The sequence below is a fragment of the Onychostoma macrolepis genome, chromosome 22, assembly GCF_012432095.1.
Source record: "Onychostoma macrolepis isolate SWU-2019 chromosome 22, ASM1243209v1, whole genome shotgun sequence".
Taxonomy (NCBI): domain Eukaryota; kingdom Metazoa; phylum Chordata; class Actinopteri; order Cypriniformes; family Cyprinidae; genus Onychostoma; species Onychostoma macrolepis.
The window spans coordinates 6,374,232-6,400,322 of NC_081176.1; the positions used below are offsets into that span (position 1 = coordinate 6,374,232).

Below are 26,091 nucleotides of genomic sequence, written 5' to 3' on the forward strand. Positions count from 1 at the left end.
GCCAAATCACTCGACAGGTTCCTGTGTCTAGCCAATCAGGTTACAGGTGTCCAGTACAAGTAATGCAGCTGATTTTTAGGAATCTCTACAGTCTTTTTCTTCAGTGCATCTTTGGACCAGTGCTTGGGTAAGTTACATTTTATTCTTGTAGTCCTTCAATCTTAATTTGTACCATTTTTCTCATAATTTAAGAAATAGTTTCAAGTGTTCAGACAATGTAATCTCAGCATGAATGCAATCATGTAATCATCTCAGCAGTCTCAGCATCTCATGTAGTTTGCCATTTAAATTCATAACTTAAGTTACGTTTTGTTCTTTGACTCTTTTTTTTTCATTTTTAAAAAAAATTGTTTCTGAGAAGGTTCTTGTGTTTTTATATTCCTGCCAGGTTATTTGGAAAACAATTCGAAAAATATTTGCTTTGTTTTCTTTTCTTTAGAAAAAAGAAAAGAAAACAACCCACAAATGCAAATAATGTAAATGAAGCCCCTAAACTTGTCTCTACTTGTCGGTGTTGAATGAGGTGGAATGTGAAAGTACTTTGTATAAGTCCATGACTTTGGATTTAAACTACAGCCATTGTCACAAATAAGGTTTCGAGTGGTGGTGTCATGTTCGCGACAGATTGTCGTCCATATGTGGCTTGAATGTACAGACGATTTTGCTGCTTTGAAGCGCATTTAGCAATGTTTGAGCACTGGAACTAATTTCTGCCCCATTCAGAGAAACCCTCCGGGCATAAAGACCTTCTGCACCAATTATTGACCCAACAGCAAGTCACTGAAATGGCCTCACACAGAACTTTCTTGAATCTTGAATGAATAGACATATTCTTTTGCATCAGTTTAGCAGTCCATTTCCTTCTCGGCTACATCAAATGTAGCCTTTTTTTGTATTTAGACAACATTAAGGTGTAGTTTGACCTTATCAAGAAGAGATCATCTCAAACTCATAGTAAACACCTCTGGCGACTCTTGAAACAGGTTCTTCCACTTGTAATTGCTTAAAAAAAACAGCTTTCTAAGAAAAGAAGAAAGAGTGTGTTCCACTTTATTTGTTGACAACTGCACGATGAAGTCATTCATGAATGTATACATGTCATGATTACAGTATAGGCATGGCCTGAATGACAAATCTACTATTTGTCATTCTATGTAGGTTTGCATTTCTATTCTACAGAAAGTGTCATTATAAACTTCTAATTTGGTTTCTTTCATTTCGTGATTAACAGGCATCATGAAGGTCGCTTCTTTTAACATCCAGAGATTTGGGAAATCAAAACTCTCCGATCCATTTGTGCTGAAAACACTGATCAAGGTGAGGCCTGTCCTCACAGAGTCACGAGAAATACATGCAAAACATCCTAGTTGACATCTTGAATGAGTCAATTACATGAGATTTATCTTAATGTCTGATAATCCCTCATGGGAGGCGCAGCATGTGTGGTACGATGATTACGAGGGTAACAGCTTGTTTTTACATCGCTCCCTTTCTTCAGATTGTGTCACGCTATGACATCATTGTTATTCTGGAAGTGGTGGATTCTAGCGGAGATGCAGTGGATCATTTTCTCGAAGAGCTGAATAAGTGAGTCAACCAGATGTGTTTTTTCTTGAAAAACCCTGTTATTACATGACAGTAGTAACCATGGCTGACTGCTCATCAACAGGTTCAACAAGACGCACCATTACACCTTAGAGATCAGCACACGCCTGGGAAGAGGAAATTACAAAGAACAGTTTATGTTCCTCTACAGGTACCTGCTTAATTTTGAAGATGCATTAGACTTAATTGGGATGGAGGCCGTATTGAATTTTACGAGAGTGCAGCAAACGTAGAACATTCCCCTAACGTTCCTACACTGTAAAAAGTGATAAGTTGACTTAACTTAAAAAAATTGAGGAAACCCGTTGCCTTAAAATTATTAAGTACATAATCTTTTTTTTTTTTTTAAGTTAAGTGAACTTGACAATTCAATTAACTTATTTTTTTTAAATTATCATTTACTTAAAAATTTTAAGGCAACGGGTTTCCTCAATTTTTTTAAGTTAAGTCAACTTATCACTTTTTGCAGTGTATCAAATAAGAATGTTCCCTGTAGATTCTTTTTGTAACCAGAAACGAACCTTCCTAGACCATTGCAGGGAGATGTTTTGGTGACAACTTACAGAGAACCTATAGGGAACGTTCCCTATATTGAGGTTGTTTTTATAATCCAAAATTAACCTTCCTAGAATGTTGTAGGGATGTTTTTAAGGGAACCTACACTGTAAAAAGTGATAAGTTGACTTAACTTAAAAAAAAAATGAGGAAGCCTGTTGCCTTAAAATTAAATAAATTAATAATTCTTAAAAAATAAATTAAGTGAATTGTCAAGTTCGTTTAACTTTAAAAAAAACAAATAATAAAATAAATAAAATATTTACTTAATAATTTTAAGGCAACGGGTTTCCTCAATTTTTTTTTGAGTTAAGTCAACTTATCACTTTTTATAGTGATAGAGAACATTACCTAATGGTTTTATTTTTACCCTACTGAAAGACATTACAAACCATCAACTATTATCCATTTTTAAAAAATGGTTTCCTGTAGTGTCTAGTGCATGGGTCATCAAACTTGTTCCTGGAGGGTCGGTGTCCTGCAGAGTTTAGCTCCAACTTGCCTCAACACACCTGCCTGGAAGTTTCAAGTATACCTAGTAGAGCTTGATTAGCTGCTTCAGGTGTGTTTGATTAGGGACGGAGCTAAACTCTGCAGGACACCGGCCCTCCAGGACAGAACTTGGTGACCCCTGGTGTAGTGTGTACAATTTGGTGGTTTTAACAAACCACCAATAAAAGGCAGCAAATTACCAGTACACTGTAAAAAAGTGATAAGTTGACTTAACTTAAAAAAATTTATTTGAATTGTCAAGTTCACTTAACTTATTTTTTTAATTATTATGTGCTTAATAATTTTAAGGCAACGGGTTTCCTCAATTTTTTTTAAGTTAAGTCAACTTTCACTTTTTACAGTGTAGAGACCAACAGGGACCCATTAATTCCCATTATAACCAGTAAAACCATTACAGGTTCTGTGATTTGGTTTCTATTGTTTTTTTCAGCAGGGTATAACCAGAAACTTATTTTCCCAGAGTGTTCTGGGAACCTAATTGAGTGCATGCACTGTATGAGGTCCTAGATGTAGGCCTACATGTAATTTTCACAGCTCACTTTGTCACTTTGTTGTTAATCAATAGTACAATCCATTGAAGTCAGTCAGTTAGTCAGTCCTCACAGCCTCATTTTCATTTTCGTCAAAAATTAAATATGGCGGAATGGTGCTACCATGAGGAGTAAATGTCTGCAACTTTCTGATTTTCGATAGATAAACACATTTCAATACATGACAATCTATATTTATGTGTCGGTGGTGCTAATTCTGAATTTAAAATCTTGCCCCGCCCATTCACTTTGAAATTCTCTTTGAGTGTTGTTTTCATAGTCTATAGACACAGCGACTATAAAAAAATAAAACAGGCTGTTTAATTCTAAAGATCAGACAGAGGGTGATAAAAGGTCATAAAAATAAATTTATGACTTTATTAGCACACAAACTTGTGCTAACATTATAAGCAGACCTTAGGGTGGAAATTGAAATTGAAATATTTCAAGACTATCAGTTTTATTTATTTATTTATTGTACTAAACTGCATGGTGTTTTAAACATGAAGGGACGACCTGGTGGATTTGGTGGGGTCTTACCAATACAAAGACGACCAGCCTGGAGATGAAGATGCTTTCGCCAGAGAACCGTATGTTCTGCGATTCAAATGTCATAAAACAGGTAAAGTAGGCCTACAACATATGACTTCAGTGTAACATCATGGGTGCAACAGTCTCGTGATTTTGGCACATTAATGCAAAATGTAATTTCACTGGCCCTGACTATGAGTTTAGGCTACAAGAAAATGTGTTTTTCTTTGTAGTGTTTCCTTGTATTGTGTAATAATGCAATTCCCAGTTTATGTAGTTAACAGTCAAAAACAAATTACACATAAATGTGACTGGCTAATTTACATGAATATCCAGGTTGGGCTGTGACAGAGGGTGTATGTGGAGATCAATTATTTTAATTATTATTAACCGTGTTTATGTCATGCCAGTGTTGGAAGATTTGGTGCTGGTGCCCGTCCACACCAAGCCTGAGGATTCAGTGAAGGAACTTGACGAACTGTATGACGTGTTTCAGGAAGTCAAGATGAAATGGAAGACTGATGTAAAACATTATGCACAACTATAATACCTTTATAACAATCATGCAATTGTTGAGACATTAGGATTCATCAGTTGAAATAAATTTGCACTTAAAGGAATAGTTGACCAAAAATGGAAATTTCCTGTAAATTTATCTACTCATCCTCAGGTTATCCAAGATGTAGATGAGTATGTTTCTTCATCAGATTTGGAGAAATGTAGCATTGCATTACTTGCTCACTAATGGATCCTCTGCAGTGAATGGGTGCCGTCAGAATGAGAGTCCAAACAGCTGTTAAAAACATCACAGTAATCCACACCACTCCAATACATCAATTAACATCTTGTGAAGAGAAAAGCTGCGTGTTTGTAAGAAACAAATCCATCATTTTGGCGTTTTAACATTAAATCATCACTGAAATATGAGTGCATAATCCATAATAATGCTTCCTGCAGTGAAAAAGTCCATCCCCTGTTGATGTCTCACATAAAAAAAAAAAAAATCCATTGCCATGTTTGTTTAGAACTGATTAGCCTTGTAAACGGAGCTTGATCGGTGCATATTTCTCTCCTGATTCAGACAAGATGACTTTTTCACTGGAGAAAGCAATACTATGGATAAAGGACTCGTATTTTTAAGTAGTTGAAGTAAAAACACCTTAATTTCTTTACATTTACATTTTTTTTTTTTTACAAATATGCAGCTTTTGGTTTTGCGAGATGTTTAGAGATGGACCGGAGTTGTGTGGATTACTTTTGGATCATTGTGATGTTTTTATTTTTTATCAGCTGTTCGGACTCTCATTCTGACGGCACCCATTCACTGCATTTCAATCCATTGGTGAAAAAGTGATGGAATGCAAAGTCATCTACATCTTGGATAACCTGAGGATGAGTATATTTTAAGCAAATTTTTGGATGAACATAGTGTATTGAGATACCATGCATAAAGTTTGTGAAGCAAGAATATACAGTATATAAAAGCAGTTTATAAAACAAAAATGTGCATATCCATACAGAACATCATGATTTTGGGGGACTTCAATGCAGATGGCAGTTACGTGTCTGATGAAGAAATGGAAACAATCCGCATCAGGAGTGACAATAACTTCCACTGGCTGATCGGGGATGACGAAGACACCACAGCCAGCACCAGAAATGACAACACTTATGACCGGTAATTAATTACACTATGACAAAAACAAATGAACAAATAGGATTTTAAGTCATTCTCATTAATGCGACGTGTTCATGCACAGGATTGTGGTATATGGAGACGATATGCTGAAAGCTGTTGTTCAGGACTCGGCAAAACCGTTCAACTTCCAGGAGGCCTACAAACTGACAGATGAGGATGTAAACAAGAATCATTTGAACTGATATTTAATCACACTTACCATAGTGACATGAGTTATTACTGTACATTTAGCTTATAGAATTTATGTTGGGTTTAGTATTTTTCTAAAACACAGATTTAATGTCTTCACAGGCAAAGAAAGTGAGTGACCACTATCCAGTAGAGGTGGAACTGAAGAGAAAACGTAAGCAGCTTAAACGTAAACGTAAGACACATGACCAGGAGCACAATGACTAAAAACACATGACGAAAAGAAACAATAACAATTCAATTGCATGAAGATGATACTGTGAGTTTTGAATGTTTTGAACATGAAAATATGATTCTGGAGATCTGAATAAAAAGATGGATCAGCTTTTATGAACACATCTGTTTACGTGAGACTGGATTTACATTAAATGTTTGGATATTGTTGTTTTGAATGTTTCAAAATCAAAGACATTAAACATCTGAAATCAGAATTTACAGTCATTACAATCTTTATTCCTTAATGTTTTCTGTACAAGAGCAATATAAAGTATATATGTATATATTGGTGGTTTGAACGGCAAGCAAATATACAGTGAAACACTGTTCTTGATTCCAACGTAAGCAACGTAAACGTAAGACACATGAACAGCAGCACAATGACTAAAATAAACAATAACATGAGATTTTTTTCTGTTCAGGTTAAATGAAGACGATACTGTGAGATGGAACATTTTATGAACATGAAAATATGATTCTGGAGATCTGAATATATAAAGATGGATCAGCTTTTATGAACACATCTGTTTACGTGAGACTGGATATATTTGAAATGTCTGGATATTGTACAGTTGTTTTGAATGTTTCACAATCAAAGACATTAAACATCTGAAATCGGAATTTACAGTCATTACAAGCTTTATTCCTTAATGTTTTCTGTACAAGAGCAATATAAAGTAAAAAAGAAAAATAAATAATAATAATTTTACGTAGCCACTGTGGACCCAAATCATAAGTTGGTGGTTTGAACGGCAAGCAAATATAGAGTGAAACACATTCATTTCTTCCCAGACTTCTTGATTCCTCCTCCAACTACAGAAAGAAAACAAAACAGTTTGTTGACAAAAGAAAACATAGATATTGAAAGATTAACTGGTGGCTTATACTGATAAAACATAAATAACAAATACAAAACAGACATATTTATTCAAATTAATAAGTGGATTTAAAATAGATTTTTATCATAACAATAAAAAAGAGAAACCCAATACTGAGCCAACCCATGCTTTTCCTGGAAGGCCTCTATTTAAACACATGTACCTCAACCAAAGTAATGAAGATCTCACTAGACACTTCCAAGCAAATGTGTTGGAGCAATACTCTGCAGAACGGGGTTCTCCAGGAACAGGATCGGACACCCCTTATTTAGCTAATGCTTTTTTTCTGCGCTGTCAGGACCCCAGCGTGATTTTTGTATATTTCTGAAAATATGCACTGCATCCTTTATGCAGCAGCTTCTGTTACGGAGAAAAGTCTTCTCTGTCTTGGAAAATAAAGCTCAGGAGGCAGAATTAGACTTTATTACAAGAAGATAACAAAGCCGAGATGCCTGCAGAACATCTGAATCTTGCTTTGTCCAGGATACCATATTTATTTATCGGTCGCTGTCCAACGAGTGTACAGACCCCTTGTTGACATGTCATTCCCAGTACTTTTCCACAATTGTTTTTCAGTTTTCATAATGATTGCTTTCATTGTAGAAAAACATCTGCTAGTCTGTTTTTCAAAAGAACTCTTATCTCAAGCTTACAATGGCATATAGATTTTAGGATTTTAGTGAGTTGAACACACATTATCTGTTATTATTATTATTTTTTTCCACACTATCTTATCCTGTGGCATCCCCGATCTCCGGTATTCTGTATTCATAAGCGCAGTTATGTAGGTTAGTTTGGCCTTGAGGCCCTCAAAATGCACCCAACTCACATATAATAATAATAATAATTCCTTACATTTATATAGCACTTTTCTAAGCGCTTTACATTGTCATTGTCTTTACATTATCTCCTCATCCACCTGGATGATGCGACAGCAGCCATAGTGCGGCAGAACGCCCACCACACACCAGCTACTGGTGGAGAGGAGACAGAGTGATGAAGCCAATCAGCAGATATGGGGATTGCTAGGAGGCCATGATGGTCAGAGGCCAGTGGGCGAATTTGGCCAGGATGCCGAGGTCACACCTCTACTCTTTTCAAAAGACATCCTGGGACTTTTAATGACCACAGAGAGTCAGGACCTCGGTTTAACGTCTCATCCGAAGGATGGTGCTTTTTACAGTACAGTGTCCCCGTCACTATACTGGGGCGCTAGGACCCACACAGACCACAGGGTGAGCACCCCCTACTGGTCTCACTAGCACCTCTTCCGACAGCAACCTAGTTTTCTCAGGAGTCTCCCATCCAGGTACTGACCAGCTCAACCCTGCTTAGCTTCAGTGGGTAACCAGTCTTGGGCTGCAGGGTGACATGGCTGCCGGATTTACGTGGCAAACTAACTTTCTCAAACATGCAAAATATCTTCTTCAATTGTTTTTTTTTTTTTTTATAAGATAAATAAAATATTTCATCACTTCCTATTACACCTGACTGATGGAAACAGGCTCCTTCACTTATTTTACTTGTGTCTCAAACAAGATTTTCTTTTTTTTTTTTCTTGTCGAGATCAAGTAAATTATCTCATTATGTCCGAGCTGGCAATTATCTTTCCACCTTCCAGTGCAACTTTAAACGTGTTGTGGCTGTATGAGTATGATCGTATTGTCTGTTTTCACTTCCGAGTCGATGTTTGCTCAGAGGGAGGAACTATTTTGTTGTTCCAAGGGCTGTCAAAATTGGGGCCGGGCCGAATCACTCCACAGATTCCTGCGTCTAACCAATCAAGTCACAGGTGTCCAATACAAGTCATGCTGCTGTTTTTAGGAATCTCTGCAGTCCTTTTCTTCAGTGCATCTTTGGACCAGTGCTAGGGTAAGTTAAGTTTTGTTTGTGGATTCTTAAAATCGAATAAAATTTTTACTGTTTCTTTTTAGAGCATCTGAGAATAAAGCAAGGTTCTCATGTTTTTATATTCTTGCCATGTTGTTTGATAAATATTCTAAAAAAAAAAAATCCTCTCAGTCATACCCACAAATGGAAATCATGGAAATAAAGCCAAACTTGTCTTTTCTTGTGAGGTGTTGAATGAAATGGAAAGTGAAACATTATATATAAATATATAACTTTGAATTGAAACTACAGCCGTTGTCACAGATAAGGTTTCACGAGTTGGTGTCATGTTCACAACAGATTGTCGTCCGTATGTGATTTCTCTTTTCTGCAGCAAACTGTGGTGGTTTCATCTAGTCACATTTGTGAATGAAAAGACTTGTTCTTCTGCCTTTATTTAGGAGGTCAATTTTCTTCTCTAACCGATCAGATTTATCCTTTGACATGTCAAAAATGAAACATATTTTAAGGTTTTGTTTGACCATTTAAAGAATCGTCTTCATCTCTTTCTTCATAAACTGCTCTGGTGACTCCTGAAGCAGGTTTATCCTCTTGTCATTTTTTAAAAATAATGTAGTGACAGCAACAGCTTTCAAAGAAAACATAGCATGGATGTGTCACTGTATTTGTTGACAGCTGCATGATTCATGTGTAAAGGTCATGATGGCAGCAGTAGGCATGGCCAGAAATGCAGGTATAGAAATGAGTTGAAGGAACTTTAGACATTTGTTCTGAAGATGCATGAAGGCCTACTACTAACTATTTATGTAAATATTCATTATTCTATATGGGTTGTTGTATTCATGTTTGTATTGCCATTATTACCCTGTTGAAAAAAATCAGCTTATGCTGGTTAGGCAGGTTTTGAAGCATGGATCCTGGTTTAAGATGGTCCTCATGCTTAAACCAACTCAAACCGGCATCCAAGCTTCAAAACCTACCTAACCAGCATATGCTGTTTTTTTCAACACGGTAAGCATACGTTTTATCAAAAACATTCAAACATCTCAGAAACATTCATTTATTGGCTTGTTACCTTATCTGTCTAATTCGCTATCCTCTCCTAATTTCATGTTTGTCAGGCATCATGAAGGTCGCTTCTTTTAATGTTCAGAAATTTGGGAAAAGAAAATTGACTGATCGATTGGTGCGGGAAACCCTGATCAAGGTGAGGTCAGACCACACTTACAGACAATCCAGAGTCATGATGGGCTGCAAAACATCATGCTTGCCAAACACTTGCCACTAAATCATGGGTCATCAAACTCAATCCTGGAGGGCCGGTGTCCTGCAGAGTTTAGCTTCAACTTGCCTCAACACACCTGCCGGGAAGTTTCAAGTATGCCTAGTAGAGCTTGATTAGCTGCTTCAGGTGTGTTTGATTAGGGGTGGAGCTAAACTCTGCAGGACACCGGCCCTCCAGGACCGAACTTAGTGACCCCTGTCCTGAAATGATGCTCTGATTCTGTATCATAATATTTATCTTAATGGCTGATAATCCACTTTGGAAGGAGTAGAGTGTATGGTATACTGATAATAGCCTAACGGTGTGTTTTTATGACGCTCCCTCTCTTCAGATAGTGTCACGCTATGATATAATCGTTATTCTTGAGGTGGTGGATTGTAGCGGAGAGTCAGTGGAAACGTTTCTCAGAGAGCTGAATCAGTAAGTCAACCAAATGTGTTTTTCAGTGAAAAACTTTATTACAAAACAAAATAGTAACCATGGCTGACTGCTCTCTGACAGGTTCTACAGTACAATTAATTACAAAATGGTGATCAGCACACGCCTGGGAAGAGGACAATACAAAGAACAGTTTATGTTCCTTTACAGGTAGTTTTTAAGTTGCAAAATATCTGCAATTATCTCATGTCAGAGAGACGAACACATTTACATATATGCATATACATATATACAGTAGGCTATATACATATAGATATGACTGACGACTTCAGGTTTAAAAACATCTCAGACAGACTTAAAGGTTTTTGCATCTGATTAATAAAATTCATGAATGAAATGACTCTTTTGGAAAACATATACAATTTGTTATATATTATTTATACAGTAATTTGAAAAGTATATTTTCAATATAAAGGGAAAAGGTGGTGGATTTGATCGGGTCTTACCAATATGAAGACAATCAGCCTGGAGATAATGATGCTTTTGCCAGAGAACCGTATGTTCTGCGATTCAGATCTCATACAACAGGTAAAGTATGGCATTGTGTATTATCTTAGTGAAACAAATTATATATGAAAGGAGTCATGATTTAGGCTCGGTATAGTACGCATTTTCAACATTTTCAATGGCCCCAGACCTTGCAGCTGACTATGAATTCAAGCTTCAAGAAAATTATAAAAATCTGTTTGTTTTTTCCCTAATCATTGTTTTGTGTAATAACCTTATTCCCAATTTATGCAATTGACATTCAAAACAAAAGTCAGTGGCTGAGGTCTAACAGAGGGCGTGTATGTGGACACAAGTTGTTGTAGCATTTATTAATTGTACTCATGTCTCATCAGAGCTGGAAGATTTGGTGCTGATACCAGTCCACATAAAGCCAGATGATGCAGAGAATGAAATTGATGAACTGTATGATGTGTTTAAAGCTGTCAAGAAGAAATGGGGCACTAAAGTAAAACACAAAGCAAGACCAGACAACACATGCAGCTACATTCATGATATATTTTCACTTATTGATTTCATTTTTGGCTCCAAACCCTCAATATACCATTTATAAAGTAATAAGAAGCCATGCATAATTCCTTTAAATGTCATCATTCTGTTAGATTTAGTCTCGACATGTCAAGACATAACATAGCTCTTATTGTATTGTGGAATAAAGTACAGCCAAAACATTTTTTTGACCAATCAGCATCCAATACCAGACTTATTTGTTCTTAAAAATAGTTGATGCAATACATTTTTTTAATGTAATTTTTGATACAGAACATTATGATTTTGGGGGACTTCAACGCAGATGGCACATATCTGTCTGAGGCAGCCAAGAAAAGAACCAGAATCTGGGGGAGGAACTTCCATTGGTTGATCAAGGACGGTGTGGACACCACAGCCAGCAACAACAATGAATATACTTACGATCGGTAAATAATCACACTGCACAAACTAACACATTTGATTTGATGTCACTCTCGTTAATATGACACATATTCATACACAGGATTGTGGTATATGGAGACGAAATGCTGAATTCTGTTGTTCAGGACTCTGCGAAATCATTCAACTTCCAGAAGGCCTACGAACTGACAGATGAGGATGTAAACAAGAATCATTTGAACTGATATTTAATCACACTTATCATAGTGACATGAGTTATTACTGTACATTTAGCTTACAGAATGTTTTTTGAGTATAGTATTTGTTTAAAACACAGATTTAATGTCTTGACAGGCGCTAAAAGTGAGTGACCACTATCCAGTGCAGGTGAAACTGATGTGAAAACGTAAGCAACGTAAACGTAAGACACATGAACAGCAGCACAATGACTAAAATAAACAATAACATGAGATTTTTTTCTGTTCAGGTTAAATGAAGACGATACTGTGAGATGGAACATTTTATGAACATGAAAATATGATTCTGGAGATCTGAATATATAAAGATGGATCAGCTTTTATGAACACATCTGTTTACGTGAGACTGGATATATTTGAAATGTCTGGATATTGTACAGTTGTTTTGAATGTTTCACAATCAAAGACATTAAACATCTGAAATCGGAATTTACAGTCATTACAAGCTTTATTCCTTAATGTTTTCTGTACAAGAGCAATATAAAGTAAAAAAGAAAAATAAATAATAATAATTTTACGTAGCCACTGTGGACCCAAATCATAAGTTGGTGGTTTGAACGGCAAGCAAATATAGAGTGAAACACATTCATTTCTTCCCAGACTTCTTGATTCCTCCTCCAACTACAGAAAGAAAACAAAACAGTTTGTTGACAAAAGAAAACATTTAGATATTGAAAGATTAACTGGTGGCTTATACTGATACCATTAAAACATAAATAACAAATACAAAACAGACATATTTATTCAAATTAATAAGTGGATTTAAAATAGATTTTTATCATAACAATAAAAAAGAGAAACCCAATACTGAGCCAACCCATGCTTTTCCTTTTCTCCTATTTAAACACATGTACCTGAACCAAAGTGAAGGCCTTCAGATTCACTAGACACTTCCAAGCAAATGTGTTGGAGCAATACTCTGCAGAACGGGCTCTCAAGGAACAGGATCGGACACCCCTTATTTAGCTAATGCTTTTTTTCTGCACTGTCAGGACCCCAGCGTGATTTTTATATATTTCTGAAAATATGCACTGCATCCTTTATGCAGCAGCTTCTGTTACAGAGAAAAGTCTTCTCTGTCTTGGAAAATAAAGCTCAGGAGGCAGAATTAGACTTTATTACAAGAAGATAACAAAGCCGAGATGCCTGCAGAACATCTGAATCTGGCTTTGTCCAGGATACCATATTTATTTATCGGTCGCTGTCCAACGAGTGTACAGACCCCTTGTTGACATGTCATTCCCAGTATGAATGACGACTTCAGGTGTAAAACCTCTAAGTCCGTCTGAAATTTTTTCTTTTCTTTTAAATGAGCATTTTATCAGGCCTCCTGTTTATGGTGAGTAATTTCATTTAATGGCAAAGAAAAGAAAAAAACTGATTTTATACTTTTCTTTAAGCTTGAATTCATAGTCAGCTGCAAGGTCTGGGACCATTAAAAATGTTGAAAATACATACTATACTGAGCCAAAATCATGACTCCTCACACATATAATTTGTGAAAGATTGTGAAAGATTAATAGTCAGTTACTTTCAAAAATCTCCAATGATATTAGGAGCTTGATAAAATGCTTATTTGAAAGAAACATCTCAGACAGACTTAAAGGTTTTGCATCTGATTAATAAAATTCATGAATGAAATGACTCCTTTGAAAAATATATATACACTGAACAAAATTATAAACGCAACACTTTTGTTTTTACCCCATTTTTCATGAGCTGAACTCAAAGATCTAAGACTTTTCTATGTACACAAAAGGCCTATTTCTCTCAAATATTGTTCACAAATCTGTCTAAATCTGTGTTAGTGAGCACTTCTCCTTTTCCGAGATACTCCATCCACCTCACTGGTGTGGCATATCAAGATGCTGATTAGACAGCATGATTATTGCACAGGTGTGCCTTAGGCTGGCCACAATAAAGGCCACTCTAAAATGTGCACTCTAAAATTTTTATTGTATTGGGGGTCCGGGGGATATTTACCACCATTTGCCTCACGCAGTGCAACACATCTCCTTCAGATAGAGTTGATCAGGTTGTTGATTGTGGCCTGTGGAATGTTGGTCCACTCCTCTTCAATGGCTGTGTGAAGTTGCTGGATATTGGCAGGAACTGGAACACGCTGTCGTATACGCCGATCCAGAAAATCCCAAACATGCTCAATGGGTGACATGTCCGGTGAGTATGCTGGCCATGCAAGAACTGGGATGTTTTCAGCTTCCAGGAATTGTGTACAGATGCTTGCAACATGGGGCCGTGCATTATCATGCTGCAACATGAGGTGATGGAGGATGAATGGCACAACAATGGGCCTCAAGATCTCGTCACGGTATCTCTGTGCATTCAAAATACCATCAATAAAATCCACCTGTGTTCGTTGTCCATAACATACGCCCATACCATAACCCCCCGCCACCATGGGCCGCTCGATCCACAACGTTGACATCAGCAAACCGCTCACCCACACGACGCCATGCACGCTGTCTCCCATCTGCCCTGTACAGTGAAAACCCGGATTCATCCGTGAAGAGAACACCTCTCCAAAGTGCCACACGCCATTGAATGTGAGCATTTGCCCACTCAAGTCGGTTACGATGACGAACAGCAGTCAGGTCGAGACCCCGATGAGGACGACGAGCATGCAGATGAGCTTCCCTGAGACCGTTTCGGACAGTTTGTGCAGAAATTCTTTGGTTATGCAAACCGATTGTTGCAGTAGCTGTCCGGGTGGCTGGTCTCAGAGGATCTTGGAGGTGAAGATGCTGGATGTGGAGGTCCTGGGCTGGTGTGGTTACACGTGGTCTGCGGTTGTGAGGCCGGTTGGATGTACTGCCAAATTCTCTGAAACGCCTTTGGAGATGGCTCATGAGTTCAGCTCATGAATGGGGCAAAAACAAAAGTGTTATGCTTATAATTTTGTTCAGTGTAATTTGATATATATTATTTATATAATTTGAAAAGTATATTTTCAATATAAAGGGAAAAGGTGGTGGATTTGATCGGGTCTTACCAATATGAAGACAATCAGCCTGGAGATAATGATGCTTTTGCCAGAGAACCGTATGTTCTGCGATTCAGATCTCATACAACAGGTAAAGTATGGCATTGTGTATTATCTTAGTGAAACAAATTATATATGAAAGGAGTCATGATTTAGGCTCGGTATAGTACGCATTTTCAACATTTTCAATGGCCCCAGACCTTGCAGCTGACTATGAAAATTCAAGAAAATTATAAAATTCAAGAAAATTATAAAAATCTGTTTGTTTTTTCCCTAATCATTGTTTTGTGTAATTACCTTATTCCCAATTTATGCAATTGACATTCAGAACAACTCAAAACAAAAGTCAGTGGCTGAGGTCTAACAGAGGGCGTGTATGTGGACACAAGTTGTTGTAGCATTTATTAATTGTACTCATGTCTCATCAGAGCTGGAAGATTTGGTGCTGATACCAGTCCACATAAAGCCAGATGATGCAGAGAAGGAAATTGATGAACTGTGTGATGTGTTTAAAGCTGTCAAGAAGAAATGGGGCACTAAAGTAAAACACAAAGCAAGACCAGACAACACATGCAGCTACATTCATGATATATTTTCACTTATTGATTTCATTTTGGCTCCAAACCCTCAATATACCATTTATAAAGTAATAAGAAGCCATGCATAATTCCTTTAAATGTCATCATTCTGTTAGATTTAGTCTTGACATGTCAAGACATAACATAGCTCTTATTGTATTGTGGAATAAAGTACAGCCAAAACATTTTTTGACCAATCAGCATCCAATGCCAGACTTATTTGTTCTTAAAAATAGTTGATGCAATACATTTTTTAATGTAATTTTGATACAGAACATTATGATTTTGGGGACTTCAACGCAGATGGCACATATCTGTCTGAGGCAGCCAAGAAAAGAACCAGAATCTGGGGAGGAACTTCCATTGGTTGATCAAGGACGGTGTGGACACCACAGCCAGCAACAACAATGAATATACTTACGATCGGTAAATAATCACACTGCACAAACTAACACATTTGATTTGATGTCACTCGTTAATATGACACATATTCATACACAGGATTGTGGTATATGGAGACGAAATGCTGAATTCTGTTGTTCAGGACTCTGCGAAATCATTCAACTTCCAGAAGGCCTACGAACTGACAGATGAGGATGTAAACAAGAATCATTTGAACTGATATTTAATCACACTTACCATAGTGACATGAGTTATTACTGTACATTTAGCTTACAGAATGTTTTTTGAGTATAGTATTTGTTTAAAACACAGATTTAATGTCTTGACAGGCGCTAAAAGTGAGTGACCACTATCCAGTGCAGGTGAAACTGATGTGAAAACGTAAGCAACGTAAACGTAAGACACATGAACAGCAGCACAATGACTAAAATAAACAATAACATGAGATTTTTTTCTGTTCAGGTTAAATGAAGACGATACTGTGAGATGGAACATTTTATGAACATGAAAATATGATTCTGGAGATCTGAATATATAAAGATGGATCAGCTTTTATGAACACATCTGTTTACGTGAGACTGGATATATTTGAAATGTCTGGATATTGTACAGTTGTTTTGAATGTTTCACAATCAAAGACATTAAACATCTGAAATCGGAATTTACAGTCATTACAAGCTTTATTCCTTAATGTTTTCTGTACAAGAGCAATATAAAGTAAAAAAGAAAAATAAATAATAATAATTTTACGTAGCCACTGTGGACCCAAATCATAAGTTGGTGGTTTGAACGGCAAGCAAATATAGAGTGAAACACATTCATTTCTTCCCAGACTTCTTGATTCCTCCTCCAACTACAGAAAGAAAACAAAACAGTTTGTTGACAAAAGAAAACATTTAGATATTGAAAGATTAACTGGTGGCTTATACTGATACCATTAAAACATAAATAACAAATACAAAACAGACATATTTATTCAAATTAATAAGTGGATTTAAAATAGATTTTTATCATAACAATAAAAAAGAGAAACCCAATACTGAGCCAACCCATGCTTTTCCTTTTCTCCTATTTAAACACATGTACCTGAACCAAAGTGAAGGCCTTCAGATTCACTAGACACTTCCAAGCAAATGTGTTGGAGCAATACTCTGCAGAACGGGGCTCTCAAGGAACAGGATCGGACACCCCTTATTTAGCTAATGCTTTTTTTCTGCGCTGTCAGGACCCCAGCGGGATTTTTGTATATTTCTGAAAATATGCACTGCATCCTTTATGCAGCAGCTTCTGTTACGGAGAAAAGTCTTCTCTGTCTTGGAAAATAAAGCTCAGGAGGCAGAATTAGACTTTATTACAAGAAGATAACAAAGCCGAGATGCCTGCAGAACATCTGAATCTGGCTTTGTCCAGGATACCATATTTATTTATCGGTCGCTGTCCAACGAGTGTACAGACCCCTTGTTGACATGTCATTCCCAGTATGAATGACGACTTCAGGTGTAAAAACCTCTAAGTCCGTCTGAAATTTTTTCTTTTCTTTTAAATGAGCATTTTTATCAGGCCTCCTGTTTATGGTGAGTAATTTCATTTTAATGGCAAAGAAAAGAAAAAAAAAACTGATTTTTATACTTTTCTTTAAGCTTGAATTCATAGTCAGCTGCAAGGTCTGGGACCATTAAAATGTTGAAAATACATACTATACTGAGCCAAAATCATGACTCCTCACACATATAATTTGTGAAAGATTGTGAAAGATTAATAGTCAGTTACTTTCAAAAATCTCCAATGATATTAGGAGCTTGATAAAATGCTTATTTGAAAGAAACATCTCAGACAGACTTAAAGGTTTTTGCATCTGATTAATAAAATTCATGAATGAAATGACTCCTTTGAAAAATATATATACACTGAACAAAATTATAAACGCAACACTTTTGTTTTTACCCCATTTTTCATGAGCTGAACTCAAAGATCTAAGACTTTTCTATGTACACAAAAGGCCTATTTCTCTCAAATATTGTTCACAAATCTGTCTAAATCTGTGTTAGTGAGCACTTCTCCTTTTCCGAGATACTCCATCCACCTCACTGGTGTGGCATATCAAGATGCTGATTAGACAGCATGATTATTGCACAGGTGTGCCTTAGGCTGGCCACAATAAAGGCCACTCTAAAATGTGCACTCTAAAATTTTTATTGTATTGGGGGTCCGGGGGATATTTACCACCATTTGCCTCACGCAGTGCAACACATCTCCTTCGTATAGAGTTGATCAGGTTGTTGATTGTGGCCTGTGGAATGTTGGTCCACTCCTCTTCAATGGCTGTGTGAAGTTGCTGGATATTGGCAGGAACTGGAACACGCTGTCGTATACGCCGATCCAGAAAATCCCAAACATGCTCAATGGGTGACATGTCCGGTGAGTATGCTGGCCATGCAAGAACTGGGATGTTTTCAGCTTCCAGGAATTGTGTACAGATGCTTGCAACATGGGGCCGTGCATTATCATGCTGCAACATGAGGTGATGGAGGATGAATGGCACAACAATGGGCCTCAAGATCTCGTCACGGTATCTCTGTGCATTCAAAATACCATCAATAAAATCCACCTGTGTTCGTTGTCCATAACATACGCCCATACCATAACCCCCGCCACCATGGGCCACTCGATCCACAACGTTGACATCAGCAAACCGCTCACCCACACGACGCCATGCACGCTGTCTCCCATCTGCCCTGTACAGTGAAAACCGGATTCATCCGTGAAGAGAACACCTCTCCAAAGTGCCACACGCCATTGAATGTAAGCATTTGCCCACTCAAGTCGGTTACGATGACGAACAGCAGTCAGGTCGAGACCCCGATGAGGACGACGAGCATGCAGATGAGCTTCCCTGAGACCGTTTCGGACAGTTTGTGCAGAAATTCTTTGGTTATGCAAACCGATTGTTGCAGTAGCTGTCCGGGTGGCTGGTCTCAGAGGATCTTGGAGGTGAAGATGCTGGATGTGGAGGTCCTGGGCTGGTGTGGTTACACGTGGTCTGCGGTTGTGAGGCCGGTTGGATGTACTGCCAAATTCTCTGAAACGCCTTTGGAGATGGCTCATGAGTTCAGCTCATGAATGGGGGCAAAAACAAAAGTGTTGCGTTTATAATTTTGTTCAGTGTAATTTGATATATATTATTTATATAATTTGAAAAGTATATTTTCAATATAAAGGGAAAAGGTGGTGGATTTGATCGGGTCTTACCAATATGAAGACAATCAGCCTGGAGATAATGATGCTTTTGCCAGAGAACCGTATGTTCTGCGATTCAGATCTCATACAACAGGTAAAGTATGGCATTGTGTATTATCTTAGTGAAACAAATTATATATGAAAGGAGTCATGATTTAGGCTCGGTATAGTACGCATTTTCAACATTTTCAATGGCCCCAGACCTTGCAGCTGACTATGAATTCAAGCTTCAAGAAAATTATAAAAATCTGTTTGTTTTTTCCCTAATCATTGTTTTGTGTAATAACCTTATTCCCAATTTATGCAATTGACATTCAAAACAAAAGTCAGTGGCTGAGGTCTAACAGAGGGCGTGTATGTGGACACAAGTTGTTGTAGCATTTATTAATTGTACTCATGTCTCATCAGAGCTGGAAGATTTGGTGCTGATACCAGTTCACACAAAGCCAGATGATGCAGAGAAGGAAATTGATGAACTGTGTGATGTGTTTAAAGCTGTCAAGAAGAAATGGGGCACTAAAGTAAAACACAAAGCAAGACCAGACAACACATGCAGCTACATTCATGATATATTTTCACTTATTGATTTCATTTTTGGCTCCAAACCCTCAATATACCATTTATAAAGTAATAAGAAGCCATGCATAATTCCTTTAAATGTCATCATTCTGTTAGATTTAGTCTTGACATGTCAAGACATAACATAGCTCTTATTGTATTGTGGAATAAAGTACAGCCAAAACATTTTTTGACCAATCAGCATCCAATACCAGACTTATTTGTTCTTAAAAATAGTTGATGCAATACATTTTTTAATGTAATTTTGATACAGAACATTATGATTTTGGGGACTTCAACGCAGATGGCACATATCTGTCTGAGGCAGCCAAGAAAAGAACCAGAATCTGGGGAGGAACTTCCATTGGTTGATCAAGGACGGTGTGGACACCACAGCCAGCAACAACAATGAATATACTTACGATCGGTAAATAATCACACTGCACAAACTAACACATTTGATTTGATGTCACTCTCGTTAATATGACACATATTCATACACAGGATTGTGGTATATGGAGACGAAATGCTGAATTCTGTTGTTCAGGACTCTGCGAAATCATTCAACTTCCAGAAGGCCTACGAACTGACAGATGAGGATGTAAACAAGAATCATTTGAACTGATATTTAATCACACTTACCATAGTGACATGAGTTATTACTGTACATTTAGCTTACAGAATGTTTTTTGAGTATAGTATTTGTTTAAAACACAGATTTAATGTCTTGACAGGCGCTAAAAGTGAGTGACCACTATCCAGTGCAGGTGAAACTGATGTGAAAACGTAAGCAACGTAAACGTAAGACACATGAACAGCAGCACAATGACTAAAATAAACAATAACATGAGATTTTTTCTGTTCAGGTTAAATGAAGACGATACTGTGAGATGGAACATTTTATGAACATGAAAATATGATTCTGGAGATCTGAATATATAAAGATGGATCAGCTTTTATGAACACATCTGTTTACGTGAGACTGGATATATTTGAAATGTCTGGATATTGTACAGTTGTTTTGAATGTTTCACAATCAAAGACATTAAACATCTGAAATCGGAATTTACAGTCATTACAAGCTTTATTCCTTAATGTTTTCTGTACAAGAGCAATATAAAGTAAAAAAGAAAAATAAATAATAATAATTTTACGTAGCCACTGTGGACCCAAATCATAAGTTGGTGGTTTGAACGGCAAGCAAATATAGAGTGAAACACATTCATTTCTTCCCAGACTTCTTGATTCCTCCTCCAACTACAGAAAGAAAACAAAACAGTTTGTTGACAAAAGAAAACATTTAGATATTGAAAGATTAACTGGTGGCTTATACTGATACCATTAAAACATAAATAACAAATACAAAACAGACATATTTATTCAAATTAATAAGTGGATTTAAAATAGATTTTTATCATAACAATAAAAAGAGAAACCCAATACTGAGCCAACCCATGCTTTTCCTTTTCTCCTATTTAAACACATGTACCTGAACCAAAGTGAAGGCCTTCAGATTCACTAGACACTTCCAAGCAAATGTGTTGGAGCAATACTCTGCAGAACGGGCTCTCAAGGAACAGGATCGGACACCCCTTATTTAGCTAATGCTTTTTCTGCACTGTCAGGACCCCAGCGTGATTTTTATATATTTCTGAAAATATGCACTGCATCCTTTATGCAGCAGCTTCTGTTACAGAGAAAAGTCTTCTCTGTCTTGGAAAATAAAGCTCAGGAGGCAGAATTAGACTTTATTACAAGAAGATAACAAAGCCGAGATGCCTGCAGAACATCTGAATCTGGCTTTGTCCAGGATACCATATTTATTTATCGGTCGCTGTCCAACGAGTGTACAGACCCCTTGTTGACATGTCATTCCCAGTATGAATGACGACTTCAGGTGTAAAAACCTCTAAGTCCGTCTGAAATTTTTTCTTTTCTTTTAAATGAGCATTTTTATCAGGCCTCCTGTTTATGGTGAGTAATTTCATTTTAATGGCAAAGAAAAGAAAAAAAAAACTGATTTTTATACTTTTCTTTAAGCTTGAATTCATAGTCAGCTGCAAGGTCTGGGACCATTAAAAATGTTGAAAATACATACTATACTGAGCCAAAATCATGACTCCTCACACATATAATTTGTGAAAGATTGTGAAAGATTAATAGTCAGTTACTTTCAAAAATCTCCAATGATATTAGGAGCTTGATAAAATGCTTATTTGAAAGAAACATCTCAGACAGACTTAAAGGTTTTTGCATCTGATTAATAAAATTCATGAATGAAATGACTCCTTTGAAAAATATATATACACTGAACAAAATTATAAACGCAACACTTTTGTTTTTACCCCCATTTTTCATGAGCTGAACTCAAAGATCTAAGACTTTTTCTATGTACACAAAAGGCCTATTTCTCTCAAATATTGTTCACAAATCTGTCTAAATCTGTGTTAGTGAGCACTTCTCCTTTTCCGAGATACTCCATCCACCTCACTGGTGTGGCATATCAAGATGCTGATTAGACAGCATGATTATTGCACAGGTGTGCCTTAGGCTGGCCACAATAAAAGGCCACTCTAAAATGTGCACTCTAAAATTTTTATTGTATTGGGGGGGTCCGGGGGGGGGGGATATTTACCACCATTTGCCTCACGCAGTGCAACACATCTCCTTCGTATAGAGTTGATCAGGTTGTTGATTGTGGCCTGTGGAATGTTGGTCCACTCCTCTTCAATGGCTGTGTGAAGTTGCTGGATATTGGCAGGAACTGGAACACGCTGTCGTATACGCCGATCCAGAAAATCCCAAACATGCTCAATGGGTGACATGTCCGGTGAGTATGCTGGCCATGCAAGAACTGGGATGTTTTCAGCTTCCAGGAATTGTGTACAGATGCTTGCAACATGGGGCCGTGCATTATCATGCTGCAACATGAGGTGATGGAGGATGAATGGCACAACAATGGGCCTCAAGATCTCGTCACGGTATCTCTGTGCATTCAAAATACCATCAATAAAATCCACCTGTGTTCGTTGTCCATAACATACGCCCATACCATAACCCCCCGCCACCATGGGCCGCTCGATCCACAACGTTGACATCAGCAAACCGCTCACCCACACGACGCCATGCACGCTGTCTCCCATCTGCCCTGTACAGTGAAAACCCGGATTCATCCGTGAAGAGAACACCTCTCCAAAGTGCCACACGCCATTGAATGTAAGCATTTGCCCACTCAAGTCGGTTACGATGACGAACAGCAGTCAGGTCGAGACCCCGATGAGGACGACGAGCATGCAGATGAGCTTCCTGAGACCGCTTCGGACAGTTTGTGCAGAAATTCTTTGGTTATGCAAACCGATTGTTGCAGTAGCTGTCCGGGTGGCTGGTCTCAGAGGATCTTGGAGGTGAAGATGCTGGATGTGGAGGTCCTGGGCTGGTGTGGTTACACGTGGTCTGCGGTTGTGAGGCCGGTTGGATGTACTGCCAAATTCTCTGAAACGCCTTTGGAGATGGCTCATGAGTTCAGCTCATGAATGGGGCAAAACAAAAGTGTTGCGTTTATAATTTTGTTCAGTGTAATTTGATATATATTATTTATATAATTTGAAAAGTATATTTTCAATATAAAGGGAAAAGGTGGTGGATTTGATCGGGTCTTACCAATATGAAGACAATCAGCCTGGAGATAATGATGCTTTTGCCAGAGAACCGTATGTTCTGCGATTCAGATCTCATACAACAGGTAAAGTATGGCATTGTGTATTATCTTAGTGAAACAAATTATATATGAAAGGAGTCATGATTTAGGCTCGGTATAGTACGCATTTTCAACATTTTCAATGGCCCCAGACCTTGCAGCTGACTATGAATTCAAGCTTCAAGAAAATTATAAAAATCTGTTTGTTTTTTCCCTAATCATTGTTTTGTGTAATAACCTTATTCCCAATTTATGCAATTGACATTCAAAACAAAAGTCAGTGGCTGAGGTCTAACAGAGGGCGTGTATGTGGACACAAGTTGTTGTAGCATTTATTAATTGTACTCATGTCTCATCAGAGCTGGAAGATTTGGTGCTGATACCAGTTCACACAAAGCCAGATGATGCAGAGAAGGAAATTGACGAACTGTGTGATGTGTTTAAAGCTGTCAAGAAGAAATGGGGCACTAAAGTAAAACACAAAGCAAGACCAGACAACACATGCAGCTACATTCATGATATATTTTCACTTATTGATTTCATTTTTGGCTCCAAACCCTCAATATACCATTTATAAAGTAATAAGAAGCCATGCATAATTCCTTTAACAAAATGGTTACAAAATAATACATTTATTAAGTTTATAGAATGTTTATTAAATGTCATCATTCTGTTAGATTTAGTCTTGACATGTCAAGACATAACATAGCTCTTATTGTATTGTGGAATAAAGTACAGCCAAAACATTTTTTTGACCAATCAGCATCCAATGCCAGACTTATTTGTTCTTAAAAATAGTTGATGCAATACATTTTTTTAATGTAATTTTTGATACAGAACATTATGATTTTGGGGGACTTCAACGCAGATGGCACATATCTGTCTGAGGCAGCCAAGAAAAGAACCAGAATCTGGGGGAGGAACTTCCATTGGTTGATCAAGGACGGTGTGGACACCACAGCCAGCAACAACAATAAACATACTTACGATCGGTAAATAATCACACTGCACAAACTAACACATTTGATTTGATGTCACTCTCGTTAATATGACACATATTCATACACAGGATTGTGGTATATGGAGACGAAATGCTGAATTCTGTTGTTCAGGACTCTGCGAAATCATTCAACTTCCAGAAGGCCTACGAACTGACAGATGAGGATGTAAACAAGAATCATTTGAACTGATATTTAATCACACTTACCATAGTGACATGAGTTATTACTGTACATTTAGCTTACAGAATCTTTGAGTTTAGTTTTTTCTAAAACACAGATTTAATGTCTTGACAGGCGCTAAAAGTGAGTGACCACTATCCAGTGCAGGTGAAACTGAAGAGAAAATGTAAGACATATGAACAGCAGCACAACGACTAAAACAAACAATAACATACGATTTTTTTTCTGTTCAGGTTAAATGAAGACGATACTGTGAGATGGAACATTTTATGAACATATGATTATAGAGATCTGAATATATAAAGATGGATCAGCTTTTATGAACACTTCTGCACTTCCGTTTACGTGAGACTGGATATACTTGAAATGTTTGGATATTGTACAGTTGTTTTGAATGTCATACGAATGTTTCACAATCAAAGACATTAAACACCTGAAATGGAAATTTACAGTCATTACAAACTTTATTCCTTTACAAGAGAAATATAAACTAAAAAGTAAAAAAAAAAAAAACATTTTATGTTGCCACTGTGGACCCAAATCATGAGTTGGTGGTTTAAACAGCAAGCAAATAAACACTAAAACACATTCATTTCTTCCCAGACTTCTTGATTCCTCCTCCAGCTACAGAATGAAAACGAAACAGAATTAATTATTGACAAAAGAAAAACTCAAATACTACATAGAAATATTTCTTTATGTCTCTTACTTAAAGGTCCTTTTCCAGAAGCCTTGGCTTTCAACTGGTCCATTGCTTTCTGCTCCTCTTTCTGTTTCTGTTTGAAAGCCATGTCCTCCTGTACGAATGGGTGCAGGCGATTAAACAGGTAATGAAAATATACAAATAATTTCAAATTTGTCCTTGTCATTACTTCACCTTAAGCAACTTATCTGTCCACAAACCGTGATCTCAGTGTTTATGTAAAATACAGAAACCTCAATGTACAGGTGAACTTACATCGTCCATTTCCTTCGACTGCTTTTTGGGAGCCTTGAGGGGTTTCTTTTTACCTCCTGCATAAATTAGTATTTGGATACCATTATAACATCAATCAATCAATTAAAATAATACATTTCACAAAAATGTTTAATATACACATTTATTAAAATTAATAACGAATTTAAAATAGATTTCATTGTAACAATAAAAGGAAAAACATAACACCGAGCCAACCCATTCATTAAAAATGTGGAATGTCTTAATACGGCTAATGCTGATAGCATCGTGAAAATAAAGATTAGAAAATCAACAATCTGTAAGGACCCGGAAAAAAAAAACACATCGGAACTTTTTGTTTTTAGTTCATACGAAGTTCTACATGATGAAACGGTTGTTTAGCGTTTGTATCTTTGTATTTTTACCGTCTCTTCCAGACATGATGCTCAGATTATTTAGCTAATGCGTTTTTTCCGCGCTGTCAGGACCCCAGTTGTTACCCGGATGTAGTATTCCCGTCAAGTGCCTGATTCATTTTGTCGAATCGGTTCGTTCGGACGTTTTAGTGGACATGAT

At 37.2% G+C, this 26,091-nt stretch overlaps 4 protein-coding genes and 1 pseudogene across 6 annotated transcripts; 4 read left to right on the forward strand and 1 right to left on the reverse strand.

Moving 5' to 3' along the window:
* Nucleotides 1-28: 28 nt before the first annotated feature.
* dnase1l4.1 (deoxyribonuclease 1 like 4, tandem duplicate 1) lies at nucleotides 29-6,581 on the forward strand. Of its 3 annotated transcripts, none has more exons than XM_058759707.1 (10): nucleotides 29-127; nucleotides 1,232-1,317; nucleotides 1,499-1,587; nucleotides 1,670-1,756; nucleotides 3,713-3,825; nucleotides 4,145-4,257; nucleotides 5,255-5,412; nucleotides 5,495-5,591; nucleotides 5,725-5,797; nucleotides 6,261-6,581. In XM_058759707.1, exons 2-10 carry the CDS (start codon nucleotides 1,237-1,239, stop codon nucleotides 6,263-6,265), a joined length of 816 nt encoding a protein of 271 aa, XP_058615690.1. In that variant the 5' UTR covers nucleotides 29-127; nucleotides 1,232-1,236; the 3' UTR covers nucleotides 6,266-6,581. The 3 variants fall into 3 exon arrangements, with proteins under 3 accessions (XP_058615690.1, XP_058615691.1, XP_058615688.1); XM_058759708.1 differs by having other exon boundaries at nucleotides 5,725-5,776; nucleotides 6,261-6,580; XM_058759705.1 differs by lacking the exon at nucleotides 6,261-6,581 and having other exon boundaries at nucleotides 5,725-6,170.
* A 1,925-nt stretch (nucleotides 6,582-8,506) lies between these two features.
* On the forward strand, nucleotides 8,507-12,672 carry LOC131529805 (deoxyribonuclease gamma-like). Its single transcript, XM_058759712.1, has 10 exons — nucleotides 8,507-8,588; nucleotides 9,689-9,774; nucleotides 10,184-10,272; nucleotides 10,354-10,440; nucleotides 10,706-10,818; nucleotides 11,133-11,245; nucleotides 11,560-11,714; nucleotides 11,792-11,888; nucleotides 12,022-12,073; nucleotides 12,155-12,672. Exons 2-9 carry the CDS (start codon nucleotides 9,694-9,696, stop codon nucleotides 12,067-12,069), a joined length of 783 nt encoding a protein of 260 aa, XP_058615695.1. The 5' UTR covers nucleotides 8,507-8,588; nucleotides 9,689-9,693; the 3' UTR covers nucleotides 12,070-12,073; nucleotides 12,155-12,672.
* Nucleotides 12,673-13,171: 499 nt separating this feature from the next.
* Nucleotides 13,172-16,991, forward strand: LOC131530235 (deoxyribonuclease gamma-like; annotated as a pseudogene).
* Nucleotides 16,992-21,580: 4,589 nt separating this feature from the next.
* Nucleotides 21,581-24,605, forward strand: LOC131530236 (deoxyribonuclease gamma-like). Its single transcript, XM_058760388.1, has 5 exons — nucleotides 21,581-21,597; nucleotides 23,330-23,442; nucleotides 23,757-23,869; nucleotides 24,235-24,389; nucleotides 24,467-24,605. Exons 1-5 carry the CDS (start codon nucleotides 21,581-21,583, stop codon nucleotides 24,585-24,587), a joined length of 519 nt encoding a protein of 172 aa, XP_058616371.1. The 3' UTR covers nucleotides 24,588-24,605.
* tma7 (translation machinery associated 7 homolog) lies at nucleotides 24,575-26,041 on the reverse strand. The gene is made up of 4 exons (XM_058759718.1): nucleotides 25,941-26,041; nucleotides 25,537-25,592; nucleotides 25,288-25,375; nucleotides 24,575-25,202 (listed from the first exon to the last, which is right to left on the reverse strand). Exons 1-4 carry the CDS (start codon nucleotides 25,954-25,956, stop codon nucleotides 25,168-25,170), a joined length of 195 nt encoding a protein of 64 aa, XP_058615701.1. The 5' UTR covers nucleotides 25,957-26,041; the 3' UTR covers nucleotides 24,575-25,167.
* Between the last annotated feature and the right edge of the window lie 50 nt (nucleotides 26,042-26,091).

What these genes read in the sequence shown, in the direction of transcription:
- dnase1l4.1 (XM_058759705.1), top strand. Translation starts at nt 1,237, where the DNA reads ATGAAGGTCGCTTCTTTTAACATCCAGAGATTTGGGAAATCAAAACTC. An exon ending in ATTCAAATGTCATAAAACAG is followed by an intron (nt 3,826 to 4,144) that starts GTAAAGTAGGCC and finishes ATGTCATGCCAG; the next exon opens with TGTTGGAAGATTTGGTGCTG. An exon ending in AGATGAAATGGAAGACTGAT is followed by an intron (nt 4,258 to 5,254) that starts GTAAAACATTAT and finishes ATATCCATACAG; the next exon opens with AACATCATGATTTTGGGGGA.
- LOC131529805 (XM_058759712.1), top strand. Translation starts at nt 9,694, where the DNA reads ATGAAGGTCGCTTCTTTTAATGTTCAGAAATTTGGGAAAAGAAAATTG. An exon ending in TTTCTCAGAGAGCTGAATCA is followed by an intron (nt 10,273 to 10,353) that starts GTAAGTCAACCA and finishes GCTCTCTGACAG; the next exon opens with GTTCTACAGTACAATTAATT. An exon ending in AGAAGAAATGGGGCACTAAA is followed by an intron (nt 11,246 to 11,559) that starts GTAAAACACAAA and finishes TTTTTGATACAG; the next exon opens with AACATTATGATTTTGGGGGA.
- LOC131530236 (XM_058760388.1), top strand. An exon ending in ATTCAGATCTCATACAACAG is followed by an intron (nt 23,443 to 23,756) that starts GTAAAGTATGGC and finishes ATGTCTCATCAG; the next exon opens with AGCTGGAAGATTTGGTGCTG. An exon ending in AATAAACATACTTACGATCG is followed by an intron (nt 24,390 to 24,466) that starts GTAAATAATCAC and finishes ATTCATACACAG; the next exon opens with GATTGTGGTATATGGAGACG.
- tma7 (XM_058759718.1), bottom strand. An exon ending in AGTCGAAGGAAATGGACGAT is followed by an intron (nt 25,376 to 25,536) that starts GTAAGTTCACCT and finishes CCATTCGTACAG; the next exon opens with GAGGACATGGCTTTCAAACA. An exon ending in TTCTGGAAAAGGACCTTTAA is followed by an intron (nt 25,203 to 25,287) that starts GTAAGAGACATA and finishes TTCATTCTGTAG; the next exon opens with CTGGAGGAGGAATCAAGAAG.